The sequence below is a fragment of the Mytilus edulis genome, chromosome 13, assembly GCF_963676685.1.
Source record: "Mytilus edulis chromosome 13, xbMytEdul2.2, whole genome shotgun sequence".
NCBI lineage: Eukaryota > Metazoa > Mollusca > Bivalvia > Mytilida > Mytilidae > Mytilus > Mytilus edulis.
This window is the reverse complement of record NC_092356.1, coordinates 70,303,829-70,331,655: the sequence shown is the minus strand read 5'-3', so window position 1 is coordinate 70,331,655 and position 27,827 is coordinate 70,303,829. Positions and strand designations below refer to the sequence as shown.

The 27,827-nt window shown below is 35.2% G+C and overlaps 3 protein-coding genes across 4 annotated transcripts in view; 1 reads left to right on the top strand and 2 right to left on the bottom strand.

Annotated features, from left to right (window-relative positions):
- Nucleotides 1–14,589, bottom strand: part of LOC139501652 (caspase-6-like) — a 41,987-nt gene extending 27,398 nt beyond the window's left edge. The window contains exon 1 of the mRNA XM_071290794.1: nt 14,461–14,589. The gene's annotated coding sequence lies outside the window, so the exon portion shown is untranslated. The remainder of the gene's footprint in view (nt 1–14,460) is intronic.
- Nucleotides 369–8,234, top strand: LOC139501489 (uncharacterized). 2 transcript variants are annotated; one of them, XR_011658583.1, is made up of 3 exons: nt 369–602; nt 3,604–7,894; nt 8,190–8,234. XR_011658583.1 is itself a non-coding variant. In XM_071290576.1 (2 exons), the coding sequence occupies exon 2, from the start codon at nt 3,909–3,911 to the stop codon at nt 7,518–7,520; it is 3,612 nt and encodes a 1,203-aa protein (XP_071146677.1). In that variant the 5' UTR covers nt 369–602; nt 3,604–3,908; the 3' UTR covers nt 7,521–8,234. The 2 variants fall into 2 exon arrangements, 1 of the variants encoding a protein (XP_071146677.1); XM_071290576.1 differs by having other exon boundaries at nt 3,604–8,234.
- Nucleotides 14,590–25,799: 11,210 nt separating the features above from the next.
- LOC139500525 (uncharacterized) lies at nt 25,800–27,470 on the bottom strand. Its single transcript, XM_071289272.1, has one exon. It carries the CDS (start codon nt 27,207–27,209, stop codon nt 25,800–25,802), a length of 1,410 nt encoding a protein of 469 aa, XP_071145373.1. The 5' UTR covers nt 27,210–27,470.
- Between the last annotated feature and the right edge of the window lie 357 nt (nt 27,471–27,827).

The following is a 27,827-nucleotide window of genomic DNA, read 5'->3' as shown; positions in this document are numbered from 1 at the left end:
TCAAATAATCATTAAAAAAACGGCCAAGTAATCACATAATCAAAAACCCCATGAGGGCCCTCTCTATTGTAGTTTCTTCAAATATTAGGCATAAAAAGCATTAAGGGACAAAAACTCCACTGTGTAGTTGTCTGTCAATTTTGACTATGATGATGTACTATTAGTATTTGAAGATCAAGTTATAAATAAGAAAAGGTGGTATAATGGGTGTCAATGAGACAACCCTCCTTGCTTGACATGACTTTCTGATCATTTTTTTTTTTATATATAAAGAGGGTCGTAAAAAGGGGGGGGATCTGAACGGAAGAATGTGAAATAAAAATGCCATTACACGATGAACGAATAATTAAAAAATCTTGCATATTCTGGAACTCATTCATCATTTATTCTTCATGTGATCATCATTTTATATTGTTAACGTTTCATTCCGTACATCTCTTTATGTGCGCCAGTTTTAGGAGTTTTATAAAGGACAGTGTAGGAATCCGCGTTACTTTCCCCTTTCTTCTAATGAGAAAACTGCTCAGCGAGTCGTGTGCACAACTGCAAAGAACATTCAGCGGACACGTTGTCCAAAAGAACAATTCGTGGCTAACCACAGCGTGAGTTACCTTTAAAACATTACAAATTATGTCTTTACATTAGCGATGAACTGTTTTAATATATTTCTCTATGTTATAAAGAAACTATGAACATTTCACCGTTCAAACTGTTCGTATCTGCGATTACACGATTTAATTCAAGACAGAATACAATCGCCTTAGAAGGAAAAAAGAAAATGCTTATTGGTGCATTTTATCGCCCTCCAGATAAAACGGATGACACCTACCTTAATACAGTTAAAGAGGAAATAAGTACCATCAAATCAAAACATCAAAAAAACATCTTCTTGATTGGAGGTGACTTCAACCTACCAGATATAAATTGGCAAGAACAGACCATCACACATAGACAGTACCCCACAAGAACCAGTCAAGCTTTTTTAGACACCGTAGCTGATAATGGTTTAGAACAAATCGTAGATTTCCCAACACGTAAAGAAAACACCTTGGATTTAATACTTACCACTCATCCATCATTCAAACTAAGATGTAAACCATTACCATCAATAGGAAACAGCGACCATGTCATCGTCTTACTTGATATAGCATGTAAACCTTTAAAACCCAAACCAGTTAAAAGAAAGATATACCTGTGGAAAAAAGCAGATATATATAAGATAAAGGAAGATCTCGAAACATTCAAGACATCCTTTAAAAGCACCTGCAACAGAACTGTAGAATCCATGTGGCAAAGCTTCAAATCAGAAATTCAAAAAACCATTGAGAAGCGAGTACCAACAAAAATGACTCAAGGTAGACACACCCACCCATGGATGAACACAGCAATAAGACGCAAAATCAACCAAAAACAAAAAGCGCACAAGAAAGCTAGGAAAACCAAAAAGAAAAGAGACCATGACAGATACAAGAGACTACGACAAGAAGTACAATGGGAAATACGACAAGCCAATAAGAAATACATGGAAGAAGTCAGCTCCAACTACAAGGACAACTCCAAGAAATTCTGGTCCTATATTAAAAGCAAAGGTCAGGAATGGACAGGAGTAGCACCATTGAAGAACAAAATGGGATTCCTCCAAAGCGACAACAAAAGCAAAGCTAATATCCTTAACGACCAATTCCAGTCCGTATTTACAAAAGAGAACCTGAACAACTTCCCAAATAAAGGGAAAAGTCCATATACCACCATGGCTGACATACAAATCAATGTAAAAGGAGTTCATAAATTATTGAAGAACCTGAAACCACATAAGGCTACTGGACCAGATGCTATACCATCCTGTATACTAAAGACAGCAGCAGACCAACTTGCTCCAATTCTTACAGAACTGTACCAAGCATCCCTCAACACCGGAGAAGTCCCTCAAGATTGGAAAGATGCAAATGTAGTCACACTCTTCAAAAAGGATGAAAGACACTTGGCATCAAATTACAGGCCTGTATCACTTACCTCCATTACATGCAAAGTCCTAGAACACATTGTACACAGCAGCGTAATGGACCATTTCGACAAATACAAAATTCTCACAAATGCACAGCATGGATTCCGCAAACGACGATCTTGCGAATCCCAACTCATCATCACCATTCATGATATTGCATCGAAATTAAAAGGTAACAGCCAGGTAGATATCATACTACTAGATTTTGCTAAAGCGTTTGATAAAGTGCCACACCATCGCCTACTACATAATCTTGAGTACTACGGAGTAAATCCTAAAGCAAACAGGTGGATAAGATCATTCCTACAAAACAGAATGCAAAGCGTTATTCTAGAAGGAGCTGTCTCTGAACAAGTACCAGTACTCTCTGGTGTTCCTCAAGGAACAGTCCTTGGACCCCTACTGTTCCTGGCCTACATAAACGACATGCCAGAAACAGCAACATCATCAGAGACCAAACTTTTTGCAGACGACAGCCTCCTCTATCGAACTATCAGTAACCAAGCAGAAAGTGACCTACTGCAAAAAGATCTCACATCATTAGAGGATTGGGAAGATAAGTGGCAGATGAGCTTCAATGCAAAAAAATGCATTGTAATTAGAATACAACCCAAGAACCGTCCTGTAATACCAACTAATTACAAATTACACGGACACACACTGGACACCGTTGAAGCTAGTAAATACCTGGGAGTTACTATCAGCAATAATATAACCTGGGACAGACACATCGACAACATAGTGGGAAAAGGAAACAAAACACTAGGCTTCATACGACGTAACCTAAAAGATTGCACTAATTCGGTCAAAGCAGCAGCATATTCAACAATAGTAAGACCTTCAGTTGAGTATGCTAGCACAGTATGGGATCCTACGAAACAGGCTAAAATAAAAGCAATCGAGCAGGTACAGAAAAGAGCCGCTAGATTTGTTAACAACAACTACACAGACCGCACACCTGGCTGTGTAACAAAAATGGTAACATCTTTGAAATGGGAAAGCCTTGAAGACCGCAGGAAACAAAATAGGCTATGCATGCTATTCAAAATCCAACATGATCTGATAGACATAGATAGGCACCAATATCTAACGCCAAACGATAGCCGGACCAGAGGTAAAAACCGCTTCTTCCAAGAAAGGGCCACAACAGATGCCTTCGGACAATCATTTTTTCCAAGGACCATTACAGACTGGAACCAACTGCCAACATCCGCAACATCAGCTGACACAGTTGATGGATTCAGAGCTGCCCTGAAGGCATGCTCTGTTAAAATTTAGACAGTAACATCCTGTAAATAGTTTTATTTGTATATATATAGAGAACGTTTTATCCTGTAAATAGCCAAGAGAAAACTTTCTGTGTTGTCCGACATTGCGTTAGTTTTCGCGGGACCTCATACATTCAAGATTTGAATTCGGTTCCTTACCTGGAAGAAGAAGAAGAAGAAGAACCCGACGTGTGCAAGAATATTCATATTTTTATTATTATAAAGAACTTTAACAGCTTTATATATCTACGAACTGTTTATCCGTATTTTTAATGGACTTTAATCATCATTGAACACATTGTAAAATTGTATTTATATTTGTATTTTCAGTTTTTCACCATTTGGATTGGTAGTGAAATAAAAGTCAGCTCCTGATTGTTTTATCTTTACTTAAACCCAGTCGTCTTGGTTACACTCACTGGTCAGGCCAGTACAGTGAAAAAGCTACAACTTGCCTGTTGTTTTTCTTGGATAACGTACGCCACTCCACGACAGTCAACAGACCAACAACGTAGTTTCAACGACAACGTAGCAACGTACATACGTACATACCTTTACACTGACAGTGGACTACATATCTTGTGTGTACTCGGCAGCAAACCAACACCGTTGAACAAACATTGCCGATTTACATCATGGATCCCAGTCACGCGGAACAGCAAGAAGAGGTTCAGCCCCCAGAGGGAAATGTCCCAGATCTAGAATTATTACAAAATCCGTCTAAAACAACAAATGTAGATGAAAATGCCGAGACTAGGCGAGTGCGTGAACTTACCGAAAAGGGACAGGGAGCCTTTATAGAAAAACGTGACAAGTTCTATCACGACTTAGAGGCCCTATGGTCAGACCTAGACTCTCAGTTATTAGAAACGGCCAAGCCTCCCAACGACCTCCAGCAATTGTTAACAGCACAAGATAAAATTGTACAAGCCTGTACTAAGTATCGCAGGCTCACAGACGAGTACTTGACATTTCTGAAAAATACAAAAACATTAGACAGCCTTCAAGACATTGATGCGTGCAAATTCTCAACGGATATCCGAATGTCTAAAGTCGAACTGGCAATTGAAACTTTGCACGAGCATCGCCTTACCTTGACAAAGGCTAAATCAACAAAAACGAGGACATCTAAGGGAAAGACCACCTCGCACAGTGGGAGCTCACACGCCTCCGACATGTCGAGCCTAGCAAGGAGAAAGCGTGCCAAGGCAGAGTCCGCTAGATCAAAGATAGCCTTTGCCGAGCAAGAAGCTGTCCTCCTAAAGCAGGAGGCCGTTTTACAGGAACAAACCCTATACAGACAAACAGAAATCAAGGCCGAAATGGAACAAGAAGCCATCCGTGCAAAACAAGAGGCCACACGTAGGAAAGCTGAAGCGGAACAAGAGGCCACACGTAGAAAAGCTGAAGCGGAACAAGAGGCCACGCGTAAAATTGCCGAGGCTGCACACATGAAAGCTCAAATGGAACTGGAGGCTGCTCACCTAAAAGCTCGAATTGAACAGGAGGAAGAGCACATCAAAGCTAAAAAAGAACAGGAGGCCGTTCGCAGGAAAACTCAAATAGAACAGGAAGCTGCACGTGCGGTCCGAGAAAAAGCCGAACTTAAGGCCGCTATGAACATTCTCGAAGCAAAAAGAGAAGCTGCAGCCGCAGACGCCGAGGCTCGTATCCTGGAAAACGATGGCAGCCAAGCAGTTAGTGATCTCCCTGACGAAACGGAAGACCCTCTCAAGCGTGTGCAAGATTTCGTCAATAAACTTCCTGTATCAACTGTTGTAAAGGAAGTAACAGGACCTCAAAAGAAAGAACAAATTCCTGTTAAAATTGAGCTGAGACATGAAGCACCAGCGTTCGTGCCATCTGTGGCACTGAACTTGCCACCACAAACACCTGAGGTCTTGCCTACACGTGCTAAGTCACCAGATGTTAATGTATTCCCAGATCTGGGAACAGTAACTGCAATAGGAAAACAGGGCGTTTCAGCAAAGATCCCTGTCTCACAGCAAAATCAAGGCATTATAGAAGAGATCCCTGTCTCACACCTAAGACAAGGAGCTATAATAGAAGAGACCCCTTCTGCACACCTGCAGCAAAACAATCCTACGTTAGAGATAACCAGATTTCTCCTTCGCAAGGACTTGCTGTTCTCCCGGCTAACAAGCTTTAACGACCAGGCAGAATCATTTCATACATGGAAAGCCAGCTTTAAAAATGTCATAGACGAACTACAAGTTTCAGACTCAGAACAGATAGACCTACTTATTGCTCCAGAGTCAGGTAAACATGCCATGAGTATAAGGGCATCAAATGCCAACAACCCAACAAGAGGCCTACACAGATTATGGGAAAGACTGGACGATCGATATGGTGCTCCAATAATGTTGCAGACGTCTCTCGTCAACAAACTTGACAACTTTCCAACACTGACAAATAAAGACAACTCACTCCTTTACGATTTGTCAGACATTATCTCAGAAATAGAGTATCACAAAGAAAATCCCAAGCTGGGATGTTTGCTAGCTTACTTCGACTCGTCAAAGGGGGTAAATCCTATTGTGGAAAAACTACCATACGGACTCCAAGAAAAGTGGATAACAAGGGCTTCAAGATACAAGTCTAAATATGAAGTTGCCTTTCCACCTTTTACAGAATTTTCTGCCTTCATCAGGGAAATGAGCAAAATTAAGAACGATCCTGGGTTCATCTTTGGTTCAAAGGTAACACCAAATACAAAAGACGCTACGCCAAGGTTCACACCTCAGACGTACTCTAAAGTCAACGTCCATAAGACAGGTGTTGAACAGCAAACTGAAGACAGCAGTCAACAACAAGGTCTGTGTATCCTACACACTACAAAGCATACCTTGAATGAATGCCGAGCATTCCGAGCCAAAACTATAGAGGAACGCAAGGAACTGTTGAGGCAAAACAATCTTTGTTACAAATGCTGTGATTCGACTATGCACAGAAGTCGTGATTGCAACGCGAGTATCAGTTGCAATGAATGCGGAAGTAAACAACACACCACCGCATTACACATTAATCGAGTGTACCAAACCAAAGGTGCACCGCCTTCACCGCCTAGATCAGTCGACGGCGGGGAGCAACTTGAGTTAGCTGAAACCAAGCTAACCTCTGTTAGTTCAACTTGCACAGATATCTCCAAAGACGGCAACAGCAGTAAATCTTGTGCCAAGATACTTCCTGTGAATTTCTTTCACAAAGATAATCAGGACAAAGTAATTCGCATGTATGCAATTATTGACGACCAAAGCCAATGGTCTCTCATGGCTCCTGAATTCTTCAGCCTATTCAACGTACAAGCAGAAACAAAAGATTATTTGTTATCCACATGCTCCGGCAGCAAGGTTACTTCCGGTAAACGAGGAAACGGCTTTGTCGTGAAGTCTGTACAAGACAATACTAGTTTCAATCTGCCTGAACTGATTGAATGCGATAACATTCCCAATAATCGGAACGAAATTGCTACACCTGAGGATATATTGCAATATCAACACTTGCAAGAACTACAAAAACATATTCTCCCGATTGATGGAAAATGCAAAATCCTATTGCTCATTGGAAGAGACCTTATAGAGGCACATCATGTCCTTGATCAACGTCTAGGACCACCAAAGGCTCCATTTGCGCAAAAGTTAAACCTGGGTTGGATAATCGTTGGAGAAATACGCTCCGATAAGCAACATGTTCACCTTGAACTCACTAAAAAGGAATCAAATCCAACTTGCAGTGTTGTGAAACCACATACAAAGAAATTACCTGAGTGTAATAAAACCAACACCCAGTCAAATGAAATTCAAACTGATTCGTCTAAACTTTATCCCCGTTTACATGGGCAACCGAAAATGAAATCAGCGACTTCAATCGTCAGATTTGCAGAAGCCGAAAAGTTCACCTCGGAAGCAACGCCACCAAAAGTGAATGCCGACAAAGAAAAGTACATCCGTAAACATTCAATTCCCATGGAAAGCTTCAATTCGCCTTTGAATACTCAAGGACAAGAGGAAAGCAGAATAACCAATTCCAACTTAAGTCACAGAGAAAAGGAACATGGTACCGGATGGTCTAATGTACGCCGTAAACGTCAAGGAAAGCATCCGTCTCTCAAGACGTCCTCGTTAGATCGCATATCCGTGTCGAAAGGAGATTCTTCCATCAGAACTACAGCCATGGAGTTGGATCTTAGATCGCCGCGATCTCGTCGGAAACACCGCCATATCTAGGATAGAAGCTGTGAAATACCCAGCCTCCCGTTGGACTACTTATAAGTGAATATTTGTACTGTTGTTATATATTTAACATTTTATTTGTTTTCGATAATGGAATAGTGATGTCAGATAGACCTCAGACGGGGAGTATTCTGAAACTCATTCATCATTTATTCTTCATGTGATCATCATTTTATATTGTTAACGTTTCATTCCGTACATCTCTTTATGTGCGCCAGTTTTAGGAGTTTTATAAAGGACAGTGTAGGAATCCGCGTTACTTTCCCCTTTCTTCTAATGAGAAAACTGCTCAGCGAGTCGTGTGCACAACTGCAAAGAACATTCAGCGGACACGTTGTCCAAAAGAACAATTCGTGGCTAACCACAGCGTGAGTTACCTTTAAAACATTACAAATTATGTCTTTACATTAGCGATGAACTGTTTTAATATATTTCTCTATGTTATAAAGAAACTATGAACATTTCACCGTTCAAACTGTTCGTATCTGCGATTACACGATTTAATTCAAGACAGAACCCGACGTGTGCAAGAATATTCATATTTTTATTATTATAAAGAACTTTAACAGCTTTATATATCTACGAACTGTTTATCCGTATTTTTAATGGACTTTAATCATCATTGAACACATTGTAAAATTGTATTTATATTTGTATTTTCAGTTTTTCACCATTTGGATTGGTAGTGAAATAAAAGTCAGCTCCTGATTGTTTTATCTTTACTTAAACCCAGTCGTCTTGGTAACACTCACTGGTCAGGCCAGTACATTGCACGTCGATGTTTTTACCGATTTTACGAAACACGGTGAATAACGAACCTTTTTCACGGCTGAACGTGAAATAAAAATGGCAAAATACGTTGCACGAAAATAAATCTTTATCACCCTCTATAAAGTATATCTTTATCTAATATAATTTTCAAGACAATCGGCAAAAATGGTAACATTTGTCCATTAAGGGCAATAACTCCTATATACAATAAGTCGTTTGACAGTCATTAGTTGATTTCATCTTTTTGAAATAAAGGGAACAGTAGTATACTGGTGTTCAAAAGTCATAAACTCGATCGAGAGAAAAACGAACTATAAGATAACAACTGCCATTTTCCTGACTTGGTACAGGACATTTTAAGAAAAATAGTGGGTTGATCCTCAGGTTTTATGGCTAGCCAAATCTTGCACTTTTATGGCGATGTGAAATATAAGTTAGTAAGTAGACAACATTACATGACAATGACAGGACTGCAGTACAAACAAGAAAAACTGCCAGCTACTGCTCACTGATGATACCCCCGCCGCAATATTTCGGTAAACATGAAGTTGTTTAGTGATGAATCTGATGCATCACACGGTATTACTGACTTATATAAACCCTGAAACAAAAATTTCAGAAATCCTTGTCAAGTAGTTCCTGAAAAAAATGCGACGAAAATATTCATGGAACAGAAGGACTGACGGATTGACAGACAGAGGCAAAACAGTATACCCCCTTTTCAAAGCGGGGTATAATAACTGCAAGAACATTTGGGACAAAGAAATACACAAATTAAAAAAACAATACAGTGATAATAGTTAACATAGGTACCAAGCTTATAATGTAATACGCCAGACGCGCGTTTGGTAATCATAAGACTCAACAGTGACACTCAGATCAAAATAGTCAGAAAGCCAAACAAGTATACAGTTAAAGAGCATGAATGACCCAAAATTCCAAAAAAGTGTTCCAAATACGGCTAAGATTGTCTATGCCTGGGATAAGAAAATCCTAAGTAAGTAGAATAATTCATACTTTTGCAAACAGTAAATTTATTTAAAAACAAAATGACCATATAATTCATGTCAACACCGAAGTGCTGACTAACCATAGAATAACAAGCATTCTGTGCGTATTGCAGTCAAGTAAATATCTTCAAGCATGACGTAAAAAAGTGCAGAAAACTGATAATCGAGTTAATTTTTAGTGGAAGAAGACGTCAAGTCTTCTGAAGACTTAAGGGGCTGACCATTGGCATTGAGTCTCCGTATGCCGCATTCATTTCGTGTATTACAATTTCAAAACAACCAAGATTCCTGACACCGATTTTTACACATGATTAGGCATCTGAATCATTTAATTTGTAAATTATGATTGTAAAACAATCACTATCGTAAATATGACCCTTTTATTTATGTAAATTATTAGATTTCATCTCATCCACATGAACGTTATTTGTTTACTTGTAACAGGATGTTTTAACTGTAGATATTTGTATTACGCATGCGTGAATTTGGTATCGGGACAACTCGCCCTGTTTACAAGTTCGCCCTTGAAGTTACGAATTTGCAATCCTGCAGACAAGAAGATTTTGTTTTTATATAAATAAAAAGGATATATAAAGTGTTGTCTTTATTCATGGTTTTCCTTTGTCATGTGAATTAGATGCCCTTCGTAACATACATGTGAACCTCCCGACGGGAGTACAAAACTCCCGTTTTCAAGGGTCTCCTCCCGTCCTCCCGTTTAGGAGAAAAAACTCCCGTGTATGAAATATTTCATGAATGAAAATTTTCAGACGCCATATTTGATCATTTCTTACTACTGTACGGGTGTAATTGACACCTGTGTTAAATTTTACCTGAACATCAAAGAAGATGTATAATTATATGGCTTCACTTGACAGCTTGGGTGTCAAACATACTGGTAATCAACGATGTTTACCTCCGGCTAACTGCCGTTGTGTTATCAAAACGATGTGTATTGGGAATATTGAAATACTTTTTTGTTACTTCCCTTTGTTTTATCCTGTTTTCAGTTATTTTGCTTTTAAAAATGTAAATTGTAAAAAGACTATAAATGATTAATATTTTAATCAAATAATCATAACAGGATGTTGATTAAATGAATTTAAATGATTTTGGACAAATAAAAAAATTAAAATTTATAAATTATTTTAGCAAAATAGACCTCCCAGTTGGAAGGCAAACGCCTGAATCTGACAGATAGAGGTCAATTTGTCGACAAAAAAAGAACCCGTATGTAAAATGTTTACGCCCACAAACAGCGCCACCTATAATTTTTTCTGCGGCATCTTTGAGAACGATGTCCCATTCTGTAGTAAATTAAAACATTAAATTAACTAAAACATAGAAAAGTAAGTGTAAAACACAAATTGAAAGATATATTTGCAGATGACTGTTTATGCATGATACGCTGGCAATGTGCGCAATGTCCTTTAATCCAAGACTAAATATTAGTTTGTTTCCTACGTCAAGATGGCGGATTTCAATGTTTACATTTTTCACCTATTTATAATCTGACACAAATTCGTATCCAATCATTTATTAGCATTTTTATTATTGATCTTTGAAGATCATCCAATTAAATTTGCCGTTAGAAAGTGGCTACACGTTACCAGCCGTCGTTACAAAGTAGCCATGTGTTTTGTGGGGATACCTTGGGAATGTTGTGTATTCAAAAGTTACGGTAAAAATCAATGTTATCTTCCTTATATTTCCATGCATACACAATTTATAACAGCAAATCCATTCTTAACAGACCCCATAAGGTAAACGGACATATTTAACTGTCTGCTTGAGCAAAAATTCGTGTAAATAAGTCTGATGGGTCGTTTTGAATTCAAGCACAGCAGACAAACACGTGGTACATTGTTTATGTTTGACAGCGTGTTTACCTGAATTGCACGTTGATGTTACTATATACTTACCAATAACCTTTATCGTGTTATACTTTGAAGAGTTATATAAAAATCTTACCCAAGAAATACGTCTCGGTAGGTGCAGGGACTTCCTTTACTTGGTCCTTAACTAGTGAGGGTGTAATGATACATTACAGCATTTTTTGCATTTGATATATTTCATGTACATGTACATTTTATGTACACAAAGAACAATAAAGTAAATGAACGTACATGGGTTTAATTCCCACCCTAGGTATACATTTTGACTCTCATAACAGGTTGGAACAAATAGAACAGATTGATAGCAATTGACAATAATGTAATGCTAAAATGCTAATTGATGGGGTTAAATCATCAACATCATTTTTTCTAGTATACAGCAGCTCCTCTAAGGATTAGTAAGGGCATACTTTACTAAAAGTCCAGTGGCTATAAGTCCTGTCTTTTTTGCCTCTGATATTTACTTATTTATATTATAATTTCTAATGTTCTCTTGTGCATGTAGTAAGGCAAAAGCTATTGCTACTCTTATTTTCCTCATTTGCCTTAAAACAATGGAATGTATTGATTGTTGATGTATGTAAAGTGACTTGTAATTTAACTGTCACTGCTAACAGAGACTTGGACTCTGGTGATAAGTTTCCAGAATGTTATCTCATTGGCAACTATACCATAAATGTCAGTTTCCCCTTTATAAGTTTTAAGAAAAGAATTTAATGATAATATAATAATAAGTTGTAAAAAAATTGAAAAGTTAAGCACAAGTGCCAAATCTAATTGGCTTTTCATTCAAGAAAACCTAGAGGCATTGAAAAGTGTTGAAAAATAAATGTTTTGAACTCAGAAAACTATCAATATATAGAGTACAGATATTGTTTTAATTGGGCCTTTGGGAATATTTGCCTGTTAATTGAAGATATAATTGTTATATGCCTTTTCAAATATATGTGTGGCTCTGATCTGGCTGTGGTTTAAAATCTAAGAATGGAGTTGGTTATCTCCATATTTATCTGATTTATATCAACATCATTGTTCCATTCTATATACATATATATAAATCATTGTAATACATGTACATTACTTTGCTCTTCATATGCCCTTTAATTGGAATAAAATATCTTGTCTTATACCACATTTCTTTATTTTAGTACTGACAGGTTAACTTTTAAAAGCATTTAAAGAAAGTGAGTTGATGACAAGCTTAGTCAATGATTGTAAATCCAGATAATATCATGAGTTTTTTTTATATAGTAAATAATGTTATTAAACTGGTTATCTCAATTAAAAGAACTGACATTCCACTTTGAATTTATTTCTGATATCAGAATAATAAATTTCTTTTTGTTGTCCTTTTTCAAAAAAATTCTGAACATACTGTATTTAAGTCAGTTTTGTTTTTGTCTGAGACTACTATAACATGGGAGGTGACCACAATCTCTATGTTATACATTGAAGTAGTCTCAGGTTTTTGTAGTCCAATTGACTATGCATTTTAGAGCAGGTAAACAGGTTGGGAACAAACCCCCTGGATGGTGATTATACCTGTATAGAGGGATAATCCTTCTTTAGAGGGATAAAATTATCCCTCTATAGAGGGGTATTTTCGTTTGCACTGGATTTAAAGCAAATTAGGGCAGAATGGCATTTTCTAGTTATATTGGCTATAATCTCTAGCATTATATGCATCAACATATGCACTTTACTAAAAATTGGGATAACCAGTTTTCTGCTAAAGTGACAAAACTTGCAATCTATTGTATACCTATCTGAACACCTGATCAACAACAAAAGGAATAGTTGACCTTTAAATTTCATGTTAAATCTAACAATAGAAATTCTGTTCAGTGAGGCATAAGTGAGTAGAATTTACCTGATCATCACAGCTTTCAATCATGGTGAACAATAGATTTTATATTTAGTCAGATAAGCATCAAACTGGGCATGTGCATGTAGTAGTGTCATTTTTACGTCTATTAATTATATATAAATAATAGTAAAAATATCTTTCAAGTTCTTAAATTAATTCTATTTATAATAACGTTTAACTCTAGAATTTTGATAAAGGAATATTATTATTTAAATCAAATCTACACTTTACTTTTTATATTTAGTTCATGAATATTCAAAAGGTTCTTACTTTAAATTACGTATTCATTCATTGTGGACACAACATATTACATATTGATGTAAGTTAACTTCTTTATTATATTATTAATATTTGCACATGTAAATGACAAATTTAGCAAAGTTTGTATTATATGATTGCGTTCTCCTTGTAAAGTTTGTTTATTACATAAGTATGATAGATGTACCCGAGAATCTTTTATTTAGCTTCGTGCTACATGTATTTTATTATCTACCGTTAATTTGTCACGATAGAACAATATATTTGCTTAGCTATTTGATTATTGATACAGATCATTTATATTTCATAAATGGCGGCATATTAGACAAAATAAGGAAAAGTGTTAACGTTGATATTTATTAGTACACTTATATTATACATTGAAATGATAGAAGTCTAGCTATGAATGAACTTGAGTTATTTTGTCATATTGTATATTTTAATATTTTACTAGTCCGAATATTTATGATTGCATTTTGGTTTTAGGACTCCATTGATGTAATTATATAAAGAATGTATTAGTGAACTGTGCCTTGTCCTTGCCAGTAAAAACTCACTCCACAAGTGGTAAGAGTCAATCTATTTTTAACTATGTAATGTTGTAAACAAGACGTTATGGATTATTTCCCTTTAAATATGTGGTTTTAAGCATATTTAATATATTGGCTTAATTAGTCTTTATGAAAATGGTATTTACAATTCAATGATTGTTGTAACGTAATTGTATGTAAAGAACAAACAATATATTATGTTCCGATCAGTTTAATGTTACATTTGCAGTTTTAACTTTAGTTTTGTACCGTACACATAGTAAACCAGTAAACACTATATAGTATATTATTTACGATGAAGGGTTACATTCTTATGTTCCAGGTTACTGCCATAATAAGTAGAGAATGCCATTCTGCCCTATTTTGATTTAAATCCAGTCTAAACAAAAATACCTCTCTATAGAGGGATAAATTTACCCCTCTATAGAAGGATTATCCCTCTATACAGGTATAATCACCATATAAAGGGTTTGTTCCCAACCTGGTAAATGTGAATTTGAATGAATGAAATATTTTTAAGACAGAAAAGAAAACGTTAAATGGTAAATAAAACTATTGTAACTAATTTTATAAAACAAATACCTTGCGTTCAATTAATGATTAACTCCGTCCAAATGAAATATTTCAAAATCACATTTAAAATTCCAAGTTTTACGGTGTCTCATTGAAAAAAATATTAAACCGTTTGTCTTGTCTACACCGAACTTTACAATCAGCTGAGATCTGACAGTCAACAGGTATGCGCATGCGCCTAAGAGGATTTGTATATTTCAATATGGCGGCTCTAAGACCCTCACAATTATTTCAGACTTGTAAAGCGCATAAAACACTTTTGAGAAACTTTTCTAGGTTTAGGGGAAAACATAGTGCACCATTATCGTTTGTGGCAACAGGTTTTACTACTGCAGCATTTGTTTCTTTTTACCAGTGGCAGAAAAAGTACAAAACAAGAGGTGTCATACCAATTTTACTGGCGAAAGAGGTAAGAATTGTCGAGGAATTGTGTGCCTTTTTACTTTATTTTCGTAGTTGTAACGTTGGTAGCCTATATATATTAACTAAGAGACAAGCCATGTGTACTGATTAACATACTTTAATATAATGCTAGAGCTAAGTAATCAACACAAATACATAAAGCAATACGACGCGACCTTATCTGCTATGTCCATCAACACAACACGTGCGTGAACTCTGAACTGTATAGATATTTATGAATGAATGAAAGTTATAATATTACATCTCTTCTTTTCTCAGATTAAAGTTCTACTTTAATTAATTATATTACTGTCTGTGTAGTCATAAAATCTTTAACTGTCTGTGTAAACAAATTAAGTGATAAGATGCATAAAATTGTATCAATAGAAAATTAGAACTTTATAGTCTGTGATAAATGTAAATTATCTGGTACGCGTACTGTAATGTCAATATAATTAGTGGATCGTCTGATCAATCTGATAAGGCTATCATTACGAGTGTGAATAGTAAATTCCACAAAATCGATTTGTATTATAAATTCACAAACATATAAATCAACATCAAACCTAACTGATACATCAGAAAGAGCACAGGATTATTATGCCTGTAACACAGCTCTTTAACGCACATAATCATCGAGATGTTTCGGTGTTTGTTTTTCTCGTGATGATCTTCTTAATGGTGTGTTTTGTATAATGTCATCATCAATGATTTCTTCTATTTCCTCATCAGTAATTATCTTAGATTTCCCAACCTTTTTGAAGTGTGACGAATTTCGAGTTATATCTTTATGATGTTCGTTCGTTGCCGTAATCATACTACCCTTTTTATTCTTGATTGTTAATGGTTGAGGATTGTACGGGGTAGATAGTTTATCTTTCTTTTCCTGTTTAACTAGTACTGTATCTCCAACTGTAAAATTAGGTACTTTTACTGAATGTTTTTTCTCGAAGTATAATTTCATTTTACTTTTGTTCTTGTGGTCTTCTTTGCGAACTTCACTGTCGGCATGGTCATTTGTTGAAATGTTCGGCATTTTGGTATTAATTTTCCTTCCAAATAAAAGTTCTGCCGGGGACACGTTAGTTGTTGAGTGCGGTGTTGCTCTATAATTGCGAAGAAATGTGTGTATTTCTTGCTTCCAACTACGATGTTCCGTTTGAGCTGCACGAATTGCTTTCCCTATAGTTCTCATAAATCTTTCACTTTCCGCGTTAGCGCGAGGCCATAACGGAGTTATTTTGCGGTGCTTAAAACCCATGTTATCTGCAAAATTTCGGAACTCTCCTGAATTAAACGGCGGTCCGTTGTCTGTTTTCAGTTCTTTCGGTATTCCAAAAATTGAGAAAGTTTTGTCTAATAGCGGTATGACGGATTTTGCGGTTAAACTGGTTAAGGTTTCTATTACAGGATACCTTGAGTATTCATCAATTATTACCATAACGTAATATCTTTTCGGAAATGGTCCACAAAAGTCCATGCTGAGATTATAAAGGGAACAGTAGTATACTGGTGTTCAAAAGTCATAAACTCGATCGAGAGAAAAACGAACTATAAGATAACAACTGCCATTTTCCTGACTTGGTACAGGACATTTTAAGAAAAATAGTGGGTTGATCCTCAGGTTTTATGGCTAGCCAAATCTTGCACTTTTATGGCGATGTGAAATATAAGTTAGTAAGTAGACAACATTACATGACAATGACAGGACTGCAGTACAAACAAGAAAAACTGCCAGCTACTGCTCACTGATGATACCCCCGCCGCAATATTTCGGTAAACATGAAGTTGTTTAGTGATGAATCTGATGCATCACACGGTATTACTGACTTATATAAACCCTGAAACAAAAATTTCAGAAATCCTTGTCAAGTAGTTCCTGAAAAAAATGCGACGAAAATATTCATGGAACAGAAGGACTGACGGATTGACAGACAGAGGCAAAACAGTATACCCCCTTTTCAAAGCGGGGTATAATAACTGCAAGAACATTTGGGACAAAGAAATACACAAATTAAAAAAACAATACAGTGATAATAGTTAACATAGGTACCAAGCTTATAATGTAATATGCCAGACGCGCGTTTGGTAATCATAAGACTCAACAGTGACACTCAGATCAAAATAGTCAGAAAGCCAAACAAGTATACAGTTAAAGAGCATGAATGACCCAAAATTCCAAAAAAGTGTTCCAAATACGGCTAAGATTGTCTATGCCTGGGATAAGAAAATCCTAAGTAAGTAGAATAATTCATACTTTTGCAAACAGTAAATTTATTCAAAAACAAAATGACCATATAATTCATGTCAACACCGAAGTGCTGACTAACCATAGAATAACAAGCATTCTGTGCGTATTGCAGTCAAGTAAATATCTTCAAGCATGACGTAAAAAAGTGCAGAAAACTGATAATCGAGTTAATTTTTAGTGGAAGAAGACGTCAAGTCTTCTGAAGACTTAAGGGGCTGACCATTGGCATTGAGTCTCCGTATGCCGCATTCATTTCGTGTATTACAATTTCAAAACAACCAAGATTCCTGACACCGATTTTTACACATGATTAGGCATCTGAATCATTTAATTTGTAAATTATGATTGTAAAACAATCACTATCGTAAATATGACCCTTTTATTTATGTAAATTATTAGATTTCATCTCATCCACATGAACGTTATTTGTTTACTTGTAACAGGATGTTTTAACTGTAGATATTTGTATTACGCATGCGTGAATTTGGTATCGGGACAACTCGCCCTGTTTACAAGTTCGCCCTTGAAGTTACGAATTTGCAATCCTGCAGACAAGAAGATTTTGTTTTTATATAAATAAAAAGGATATATAAAGTGTTGTCTTTATTCATGGTTTTCCTTTGTCATGTGAATTAGATGCCCTTCGTAACATACATGTGAACCTCCCGACGGGAGTACAAAACTCCCGTTTTCAAGGGTCTCCTCCCGTCCTCCCGTTTAGGAGAAAAAACTCCCGTGTATGAAATATTTCATGAATGAAAATTTTCAGACGCCATATTTGATCATTTCTTACTACTGTACGGGTGTAATTGACACCTGTGTTAAATTTTACCTGAACATCAAAGAAGATGTATAATTATATGGCTTCACTTGACAGCTTGGGTGTCAAACATACTGGTAATCAACGATGTTTACCTCCGGCTAACTGCCGTTGTGTTATCAAAACGATGTGTATTGGGAATATTGAAATACTTTTTTGTTACTTCCCTTTGTTTTATCCTGTTTTCAGTTATTTTGCTTTTAAAAATGTAAATTGTAAAAAGACTATAAATGATTAATATTTTAATCAAATAATCATAACAGGATGTTGATTAAATGAATTTAAATGATTTTGGACAAATAAAAAAATTAAAATTTATAAATTATTTTAGCAAAATAGACCTCCCAGTTGGAAGGCAAACGCCTGAATCTGACAGATAGAGGTCAATTTGTCGACAAAAAAAGAACCCGTATGTAAAATGTTTACGCCCACAAACAGCGCCACCTATAATTTTTTCTGCGGCATCTTTGAGAACGATGTCCCATTCTGTAGTAAATTAAAACATTAAATTAACTAAAACATAGAAAAGTAAGTGTAAAACACAAATTGAAAGATATATTTGCAGATGACTGTTTATGCATGATACGCTGGCAATGTGCGCAATGTCCTTTAATCCAAGACTAAATATTAGTTTGTTTCCTACGTCAAGATGGCGGATTTCAATGTTTACATTTTTCACCTATTTATAATCTGACACAAATTCGTATCCAATCATTTATTAGCATTTTTATTATTGATCTTTGAAGATCATCCAATTAAATTTGCCGTTAGAAAGTGGCTACACGTTACCAGCCGTCGTTACAAAGTAGCCATGTGTTTTGTGGGGATACCTTGGGAATGTTGTGTATTCAAAAGTTACGGTAAAAATCAATGTTATCTTCCTTATATTTCCATGCATACACAATTTATAACAGCAAATCCATTCTTAACAGACCCCATAAGGTAAACGGACATATTTAACTGTCTGCTTGAGCAAAAATTCGTGTAAATAAGTCTGATGGGTCGTTTTGAATTCAAGCACAGCAGACAAACACGTGGTACATTGTTTATGTTTGACAGCGTGTTTACCTGAATTGCACGTTGATGTTACTATATACTTACCAATAACCTTTATCGTGTTATACTTTGAAGAGTTATATAAAAATCTTACCCAAGAAATACGTCTCGGTAGGTGCAGGGACTTCCTTTACTTGGTCCTTAACTAGTGAGGGTGTAATGATACATTACAGCATTTTTTGCATTTGATATATTTCATGTACATGTACATTTTATGTACACAAAGAACAATAAAGTAAATGAACGTACATGGGTTTAATTCCCACCCTAGGTATACATTTTGACTCTCATAACAGGTTGGAACAAATAGAACAGATTGATAGCAATTGACAATAATGTAATGCTAAAATGCTAATTGATGGGGTTAAATCATCAACATCATTTTTTCTAGTATACAGCAGCTCCTCTAAGGATTAGTAAGGGCATACTTTACTAAAAGTCCAGTGGCTATAAGTCCTGTCTTTTTTGCCTCTGATATTTACTTATTTATATTATAATTTCTAATGTTCTCTTGTGCATGTAGTAAGGCAAAAGCTATTGCTACTCTTATTTTCCTCATTTGCCTTAAAACAATGGAATGTATTGATTGTTGATGTATGTAAAGTGACTTGTAATTTAACTGTCACTGCTAACAGAGACTTGGACTCTGGTGATAAGTTTCCAGAATGTTATCTCATTGGCAACTATACCATAAATGTCAGTTTCCCCTTTATAAGTTTTAAGAAAAGAATTTAATGATAATATAATAATAAGTTGTAAAAAAATTGAAAAGTTAAGCACAAGTGCCAAATCTAATTGGCTTTTCATTCAAGAAAACCTAGAGGCATTGAAAAGTGTTGAAAAATAAATGTTTTGAACTCAGAAAACTATCAATATATAGAGTACAGATATTGTTTTAATTGGGCCTTTGGGAATATTTGCCTGTTAATTGAAGATATAATTGTTATATGCCTTTTCAAATATATGTGTGGCTCTGATCTGGCTGTGGTTTAAAATCTAAGAATGGAGTTGGTTATCTCCATATTTATCTGATTTATATCAACATCATTGTTCCATTCTATATACATATATATAAATCATTGTAATACATGTACATTACTTTGCTCTTCATATGCCCTTTAATTGGAATAAAATATCTTGTCTTATACCACATTTCTTTATTTTAGTACTGACAGGTTAACTTTTAAAAGCATTTAAAGAAAGTGAGTTGATGACAAGCTTAGTCAATGATTGTAAATCCAGATAATATCATGAGTTTTTTTTATATAGTAAATAATGTTATTAAACTGGTTATCTCAATTAAAAGAACTGACATTCCACTTTGAATTTATTTCTGATATCAGAATAATAAATTTCTTTTTGTTGTCCTTTTTCAAAAAAATTCTGAACATACTGTATTTAAGTCAGTTTTGTTTTTGTCTGAGACTACTATAACATGGGAGGTGACCACAATCTCTATGTTATACATTGAAGTAGTCTCAGGTTTTTGTAGTCCAATTGACTATGCATTTTAGAGCAGGTAAACAGGTTGGGAACAAACCCCCTGGATGGTGATTATACCTGTATAGAGGGATAATCCTTCTTTAGAGGGATAAAATTATCCCTCTATAGAGGGGTATTTTCGTTTGCACTGGATTTAAAGCAAATTAGGGCAGAATGGCATTTTCTAGTTATATTGGCTATAATCTCTAGCATTATATGCATCAACATATGCACTTTACTAAAAATTGGGATAACCAGTTTTCTGCTAAAGTGACAAAACTTGCAATCTATTGTATACCTATCTGAACACCTGATCAACAACAAAAGGAATAGTTGACCTTTAAATTTCATGTTAAATCTAACAATAGAAATTCTGTTCAGTGAGGCATAAGTGAGTAGAATTTACCTGATCATCACAGCTTTCAATCATGGTGAACAATAGATTTTATATTTAGTCAGATAAGCATCAAACTGGGCATGTGCATGTAGTAGTGTCATTTTTACGTCTATTAATTATATATAAATAATAGTAAAAATATCTTTAAAGTTCTTAAATTAATTCTATTTATAATAACGTTTAACTCTAGAATTTTGATAAAGGAATATTATTATTTAAATCAAATCTACACTTTACTTTTTATATTTAGTTCATGAATATTCAAAAGGTTCTTACTTTAAATTACGTATTCATTCATTGTGGACACAACATATTACATATTGATGTAAGTTAACTTCTTTATTATATTATTAATATTTGCACATGTAAATGACAAATTTAGCAAATTTTGTATTATATGATTGCGTTCTCCTTGTAAAGTTTGTTTATTACATAAGTATGATAGATGTACCCGAGAATCTTTTATTTAGCTTCGTGCTACATGTATTTTATTATCTACCGTTAGTTTGTCACGATAGAACAATATATTTGCTTAGCTATTTGATTATTGATACAGATCATTTATATTTCATAAATGGCGGCATATTAGACAAAATAAGGAAAAGTGTTAACGTTGATATTTATTAGTACACTTATATTATACATTGAAATGATAGAAGTCTAGCTATGAATGAACTTGAGTTATTTTGTCATATTGTATATTTTAATATTTTACTAGTCCGAATATTTATGATTGCATTTTGGTTTTAGGACTCCATTGATGTAATTATATAAAGAATGTATTAGTGAACTGTGCCTTGTCCTTGCCAGTAAAAACTCACTCCACAAGTGGTAAGAGTCAATCTATTTTTAACTATGTAATGTTGTAAACAAGACGTTATGGATTATTTCCCTTTAAATATGTGGTTTTAAGCATATTTAATATATTGGCTTAATTAGTCTTTATGAAAATGGTATTTACAATTCAATGATTGTTGTAACGTAATTGTATGTAAAGAACAAACAATATATTATGTTCCGATCAGTTTAATGTTACATTTGCAGTTTTAACTTTAGTTTTGTACCGTACACATAGTAAACCAGTAAACACTATATAGTATATTATTTACGATGAAGGGTTACATTCTTATGTTCCAGGTTACTGCCATAATAAGTAGAGAATGCCATTCTGCCCTATTTTGATTTAAATCCAGTCTAAACAAAAATACCTCTCTATAGAGGGATAAATTTACCCCTCTATAGAAGGATTATCCCTCTATACAGGTATAATCACCATATAAAGGGTTTGTTCCCAACCTGGTAAATGTGAATTTGAATGAATGAAATATTTTTAAGACAGAAAAGAAAACGTTAAATGGTAAATAAAACTATTGTAACTAATTTTATAAAACAAATACCTTGCGTTCAATTAATGATTAACTCCGTCCAAATGAAATATTTCAAAATCACATTTAAAATTCCAAGTTTTACGGTGTCTCATTGAAAAAAATATTAAACCGTTTGTCTTGTCTACACCGAACTTTACAATCAGCTGAGATCTGACAGTCAACAGGTATGCGCATGCGCCTAAGAGGATTTGTATATTTCAATATGGCGGCTCTAAGACCCTCACAATTATTTCAGACTTGTAAAGCGCATAAAACACTTTTGAGAAACTTTTCTAGGTTTAGGGGAAAACATAGTGCACCATTATCGTTTGTGGCAACAGGTTTTACTACTGCAGCATTTGTTTCTTTTTACCAGTGGCAGAAAAAGTACAAAACAAGAGGTGTCATACCAATTTTACTGGCGAAAGAGGTAAGAATTGTCGAGGAATTGTGTGCCTTTTTACTTTATTTTCGTAGTTGTAACGTTGGTAGCCTATATATATTAACTAAGAGACAAGCCATGTGTACTGATTAACATACTTTAATATAATGCTAGAGCTAAGTAATCAACACAAATACATAAAGCAATACGACGCGACCTTATCTGCTATGTCCATCAACACAACACGTGCGTGAACTCTGAACTGTATAGATATTTATGAATGAATGAAAGTTATAATATTACATCTCTTCTTTTCTCAGATTAAAGTTCTACTTTAATTAATTATATTACTGTCTGTGTAGTCATAAAATCTTTAACTGTCTGTGTAAACAAATTAAGTGATAAGATGCATAAAATTGTATCAATAGAAAATTAGAACTTTATAGTCTGTGATAAATGTAAATTATCTGGTACGCGTACTGTAATGTCAATATAATTAGTGGATCGTCTGATCAATCTGATAAGGCTATCATTACGAGTGTGAATAGTAAATTCCACAAAATCGATTTGTATTATAAATTCACAAACATATAAATCAACATCAAACCTAACTGATACATCAGAAAGAGCACAGGATTATTATGCCTGTAACACAGCTCTTTAACGCACATAATCATCGAGATGTTTCGGTGTTTGTTTTTCTCGTGATGATCTTCTTAATGGTGTGTTTTGTATAATGTCATCATCAATGATTTCTTCTATTTCCTCATCAGTAATTATCTTAGATTTCCCAACCTTTTTGAAGTGTGACGAATTTCGAGTTATATCTTTATGATGTTCGTTCGTTGCCGTAATCATACTACCCTTTTTATTCTTGATTGTTAATGGTTGAGGATTGTACGGGGTAGATAGTTTATCTTTCTTTTCCTGTTTAACTAGTACTGTATCTCCAACTGTAAAATTAGGTACTTTTACTGAATGTTTTTTCTCGAAGTATAATTTCATTTTACTTTTGTTCTTGTGGTCTTCTTTGCGAACTTCACTGTCGGCATGGTCATTTGTTGAAATGTTCGGCATTTTGGTATTAATTTTCCTTCCAAATAAAAGTTCTGCCGGGGACACGTTAGTTGTTGAGTGCGGTGTTGCTCTATAATTGCGAAGAAATGTGTGTATTTCTTGCTTCCAACTACGATGTTCCGTTTGAGCTGCACGAATTGCTTTCCCTATAGTTCTCATAAATCTTTCACTTTCCGCGTTAGCGCGAGGCCATAACGGAGTTATTTTGCGGTGCTTAAAACCCATGTTATCTGCAAAATTTCGGAACTCTCCTGAATTAAACGGCGGTCCGTTGTCTGTTTTCAGTTCTTTCGGTATTCCAAAAATTGAGAAAGTTTTGTCTAATAGCGGTATGACGGATTTTGCGGTTAAACTGGTTAAGGTTTCTATTACAGGATACCTTGAGTATTCATCAATTATTACCATAACGTAATATCCATTCGGAAATGGTCCACAAAAGTCCATGCTGAGATTCTCCAATACATTATTCGGTATCTCAGACATTTGTAACGGTTCGAAAACATTTTTCGGGGTTGACGCTAAACATGGTATACATGATTTACACGTTTGTTCTACAAGTTTGTCTATTCCAGGGAAGTATACCTTTTCACGTAACAACTGTTTTGTACGTACTGTGCCCTGGTGCCCTTCATGTGCAAGGTCAATTACACGCATCTGTAAATCTTTCGGAATGACAATTCTATTATCATGAAGTATGATCTCCATATCATTAACGGGAACGACTGTTAATTCGTATCGTAATCTTGAGAATGTATCTAGCGTATTACTCTCATACTTGTCCCACCTGTTTGATTTTAATGCAGTAATAACAGTTTGTAGATCTTTATCTTTTTGTGTACTGTCAGCTATTTCATTAAGGGTCATTGCCTTCGGCACAGCGTTGTCAGTTAAGTATCGAACATACTCTTCAGCTAATTGAGAATGTTTACATGCAATAGATGTAGTCGGGGTCGGATGTCTTGATAAATAATCAGCTGCGTTCACCTTTCCTGGTTTGTACTGTACTTTGAAATTGTATCCCTGTAATCTTAATCTCCATCGTTCAATGCGTGCTGGTGTTTTTGCCTTTGGACTGTTGAATATAGTTTCAAGCGGTTGGTGATCGGATACCAATGTAAATGATTGTCCATACAAATAAAGGTGAAAATGTTCAATTGCCCATACAATTGCTAATGCTTCCTTTTCTGTTTGCGAATAGCGTGTTTCAACGTCTGTCAATGATCGGCTTGCGTATGCGATTATTTTCCCATTTTGTGTTAATAATCCAGCTAATCCAACGGGACTTGCATCTACTATTAACATTGTTTCTTTGTTAGGGTCAAAGTATGACATCACACGGTCAGCAACAAGTTCATTCTTTAGCTTGTCAAATGATTCCTGTTGTTCAGATGTCCATTCCCACTTGGAATCCTGCTTTGTTAATCTGCGGAGCGGTTCAGTAATAGTTGAGTAATTTGGAATGAAACGTCCAACATAATTGGTCATTGCTAAGAAACTACGGATTTCACCTACGTCTTTCGGTATTGTCGTGTTCCTGATAGCGCTTATTTTTCTTGGATCGGCTGATATGCCATCTGCACTAAAAATGTGACCATAGAATTCAAGTTTGTTCTTATTAAATTCACATTTTGCCTTATTTAATGTCAAGTTCTTCTCTTTAAGACGTGCAAATAATTTTTCCAATCGTTTATCATGTTCGGCCTGGTTCCTTCCAAATACGATTATATCGTCGGATATATTTCGGACTCCATCTAATCCTTCCAGTGCATTACTCAGTGTGTTTTGAAATAACTCTGCGGCTGAAGAAACACCAAAACTGAGTCGTTTGTATCTACGTAATCCTACGTGTGTCGTGAAGGTTGTGATGTTCCGGGATTCTTCGTTTAACTCCAATTGATGATATCCACTTCGAAGGTCCATTTTCGAGAATACTGTAGATCCGTTTAAATCTAAGATCATGTCATCGAGTGTTGGTGTAATATGACGTGAACGCAAAATAGCTTTGTTCGGTTCTCTCATATCCACGCATAATCGAATTTCGTTCTTGTTTTTCGGTTTAGGGGCCACAACTATCGGGGACACCCAAGGTGTTGGTCCATCCACCTTTTCAATTACTAAAAAGTATATCCTGCTTCTACTTGCTTGCGAATGTGAAACGGAATACGCCTATGTGGTTGTATTACTGGTTTTACACTTCCATCAATATGAATTTTCACTTTTTCATCTTTTAATTTTCCAATTCCATTGAACACATCGCTATATTTATTGCATAATATTTCATGTTTATCTGCTACTGACGAAATGACTGGCACTATGCTTAAGTCAACAGATGTATCATAGCACAATAAATTCCCGTATCTTCCTTTCATCACATACACCGGTGCGGTTGTTATTTTATGGTCAGTCTCTATCGTAGCGTGAAATTTTCCCAATAATTTCAAATTTTTATCTGAACCATATGCGAAGACTTTAGTGTCAGCGTGAGAAAGTTTGGGTTTACACTTGATGTTCTCGAATGTGCTTTCATCAATAACATTAATACTTGATCCTGTGTCAATTAAAATATCCACATTAGAATTATTGATTTTCACGTTGATTTTCGGTTGTCCTTTCTGTACTTTATTCACAGTATTTTCTCGTAATCCAAAAACGTAACAATCATCTGAACTGCTGTCATGAGCATCGTCATGTTCGTAATTGTCAACTTTGTTTACTTTTCTTTTAAAAGTGCTAGTTCCATCCATACGTTTGGATCTACATACAGAAGCGAAATGATTCAACTTTTTACATGAGTTACAGCTTTTTCCAAATGCAGGACATTTGTTTGCATGTGGAAAATCACCTCCACAGTTTCTGCAAGTAGTCTTTTTCTTAACGTTGTGGTCAGTTTGTGTCTGTAGAAATCGTGGTCCGTTTCTACGTTTTCCAACTCCTTTTCTCACAGCATTTGCGGATTGTTTGTCTGATTGTTCAATGTCCGTTGCCTGTTTTTCGGAAAGTTCTAACGCTCTAGCTGATGAAATTAATCCTTCAAGGGTCGTGTCTTCCCGAAGAGCCTTTCGTCTTAGTCTAGTTGAATGACAACCTTGAATTATTTGCGAGTTCACTTCTTTAGATGTTTCCGTAAATTCACAGTTTACAGCTAGCTGGCGTAATCTCGTGTGAAAACTGTCGATAGTTTCATCAGATGTTTGTTTGGCTTGCCTAAATTTGTAGATTTCATATTCTGTATTCTTTTTCGGAGCAAAGTAAGCGGTTAACTTGTGTTTAGCGGCAGCAAAGTCTTCTCCTGTATTGTCAAGGGTATCAAAGACTTCGTTGACATCTTCTCCAGCGTAATGCAACAAGAGTGCTCTTTGTCGTTTGCTGTCCTTTATGTTTAAACCGATGAATAAATTTTCAAGTCTACTTATCCATTTACGCCACCTTATTTCAGCATTATTCTCATGTACCGGAAAACTCGGAAAAATTGGTAAAGATGCAGCCATGGTTTGATTATCAGTGTCACTAATTATTAAATCCATTGAAATACATTTTTAACATTTCCAACTTTTGTTTTTATCCTCGTCGCCAATGTAACGTTGGTAGCCTATATATATTAACTAAGAGACAAGCCATGTGTACTGATTAACATACTTTAATATAATGCTAGAGCTAAGTAATCAACACAAATACATAAAGCAATACGACGCGACCTTATCTGCTATGTCCATCAACACAACACGTGCGTGAACTCTGAACTGTATAGATATTTATGAATGAATGAAAGTTACAATATTACAGTAGTGAAACATCTAATTTTATTCAGAGAGAGAAAATATATACAAAAGACGAAAACATATGTATAAGTCCTTAATTTAATTTAGAATTCAAATGAAGCTAGCTTATGAAAAGATCATTTTTCTCAAAAAAGGGGAACTGTGGAGAGCAAAAAATTTTATTATGTGAAAATGACAAAATTGTAAATTGTTCAAATGAAGTTTCAAATGTTTTTAATAATTTTTTCTCCACAGTAGCAGACAAAATTGGAGCAGATGTTGTATATGACCCCTCAAATCACCCTAGTATAAAAGAAATTTTGGATAACAGAAAACATAATTCTGATTTTGAATTTAAAAAAGTATCAAATGAAAATGTTGAAA

What these genes read in the sequence shown, in the direction of transcription:
- LOC139501489 (XM_071290576.1), top strand. Translation starts at nt 3,909, where the DNA reads ATGGATCCCAGTCACGCGGAACAGCAAGAAGAGGTTCAGCCCCCAGAG.
- LOC139500525 (XM_071289272.1), bottom strand. Translation starts at nt 27,209, where the DNA reads ATGGATTTAATAATTAGTGACACTGATAATCAAACCATGGCTGCATCT.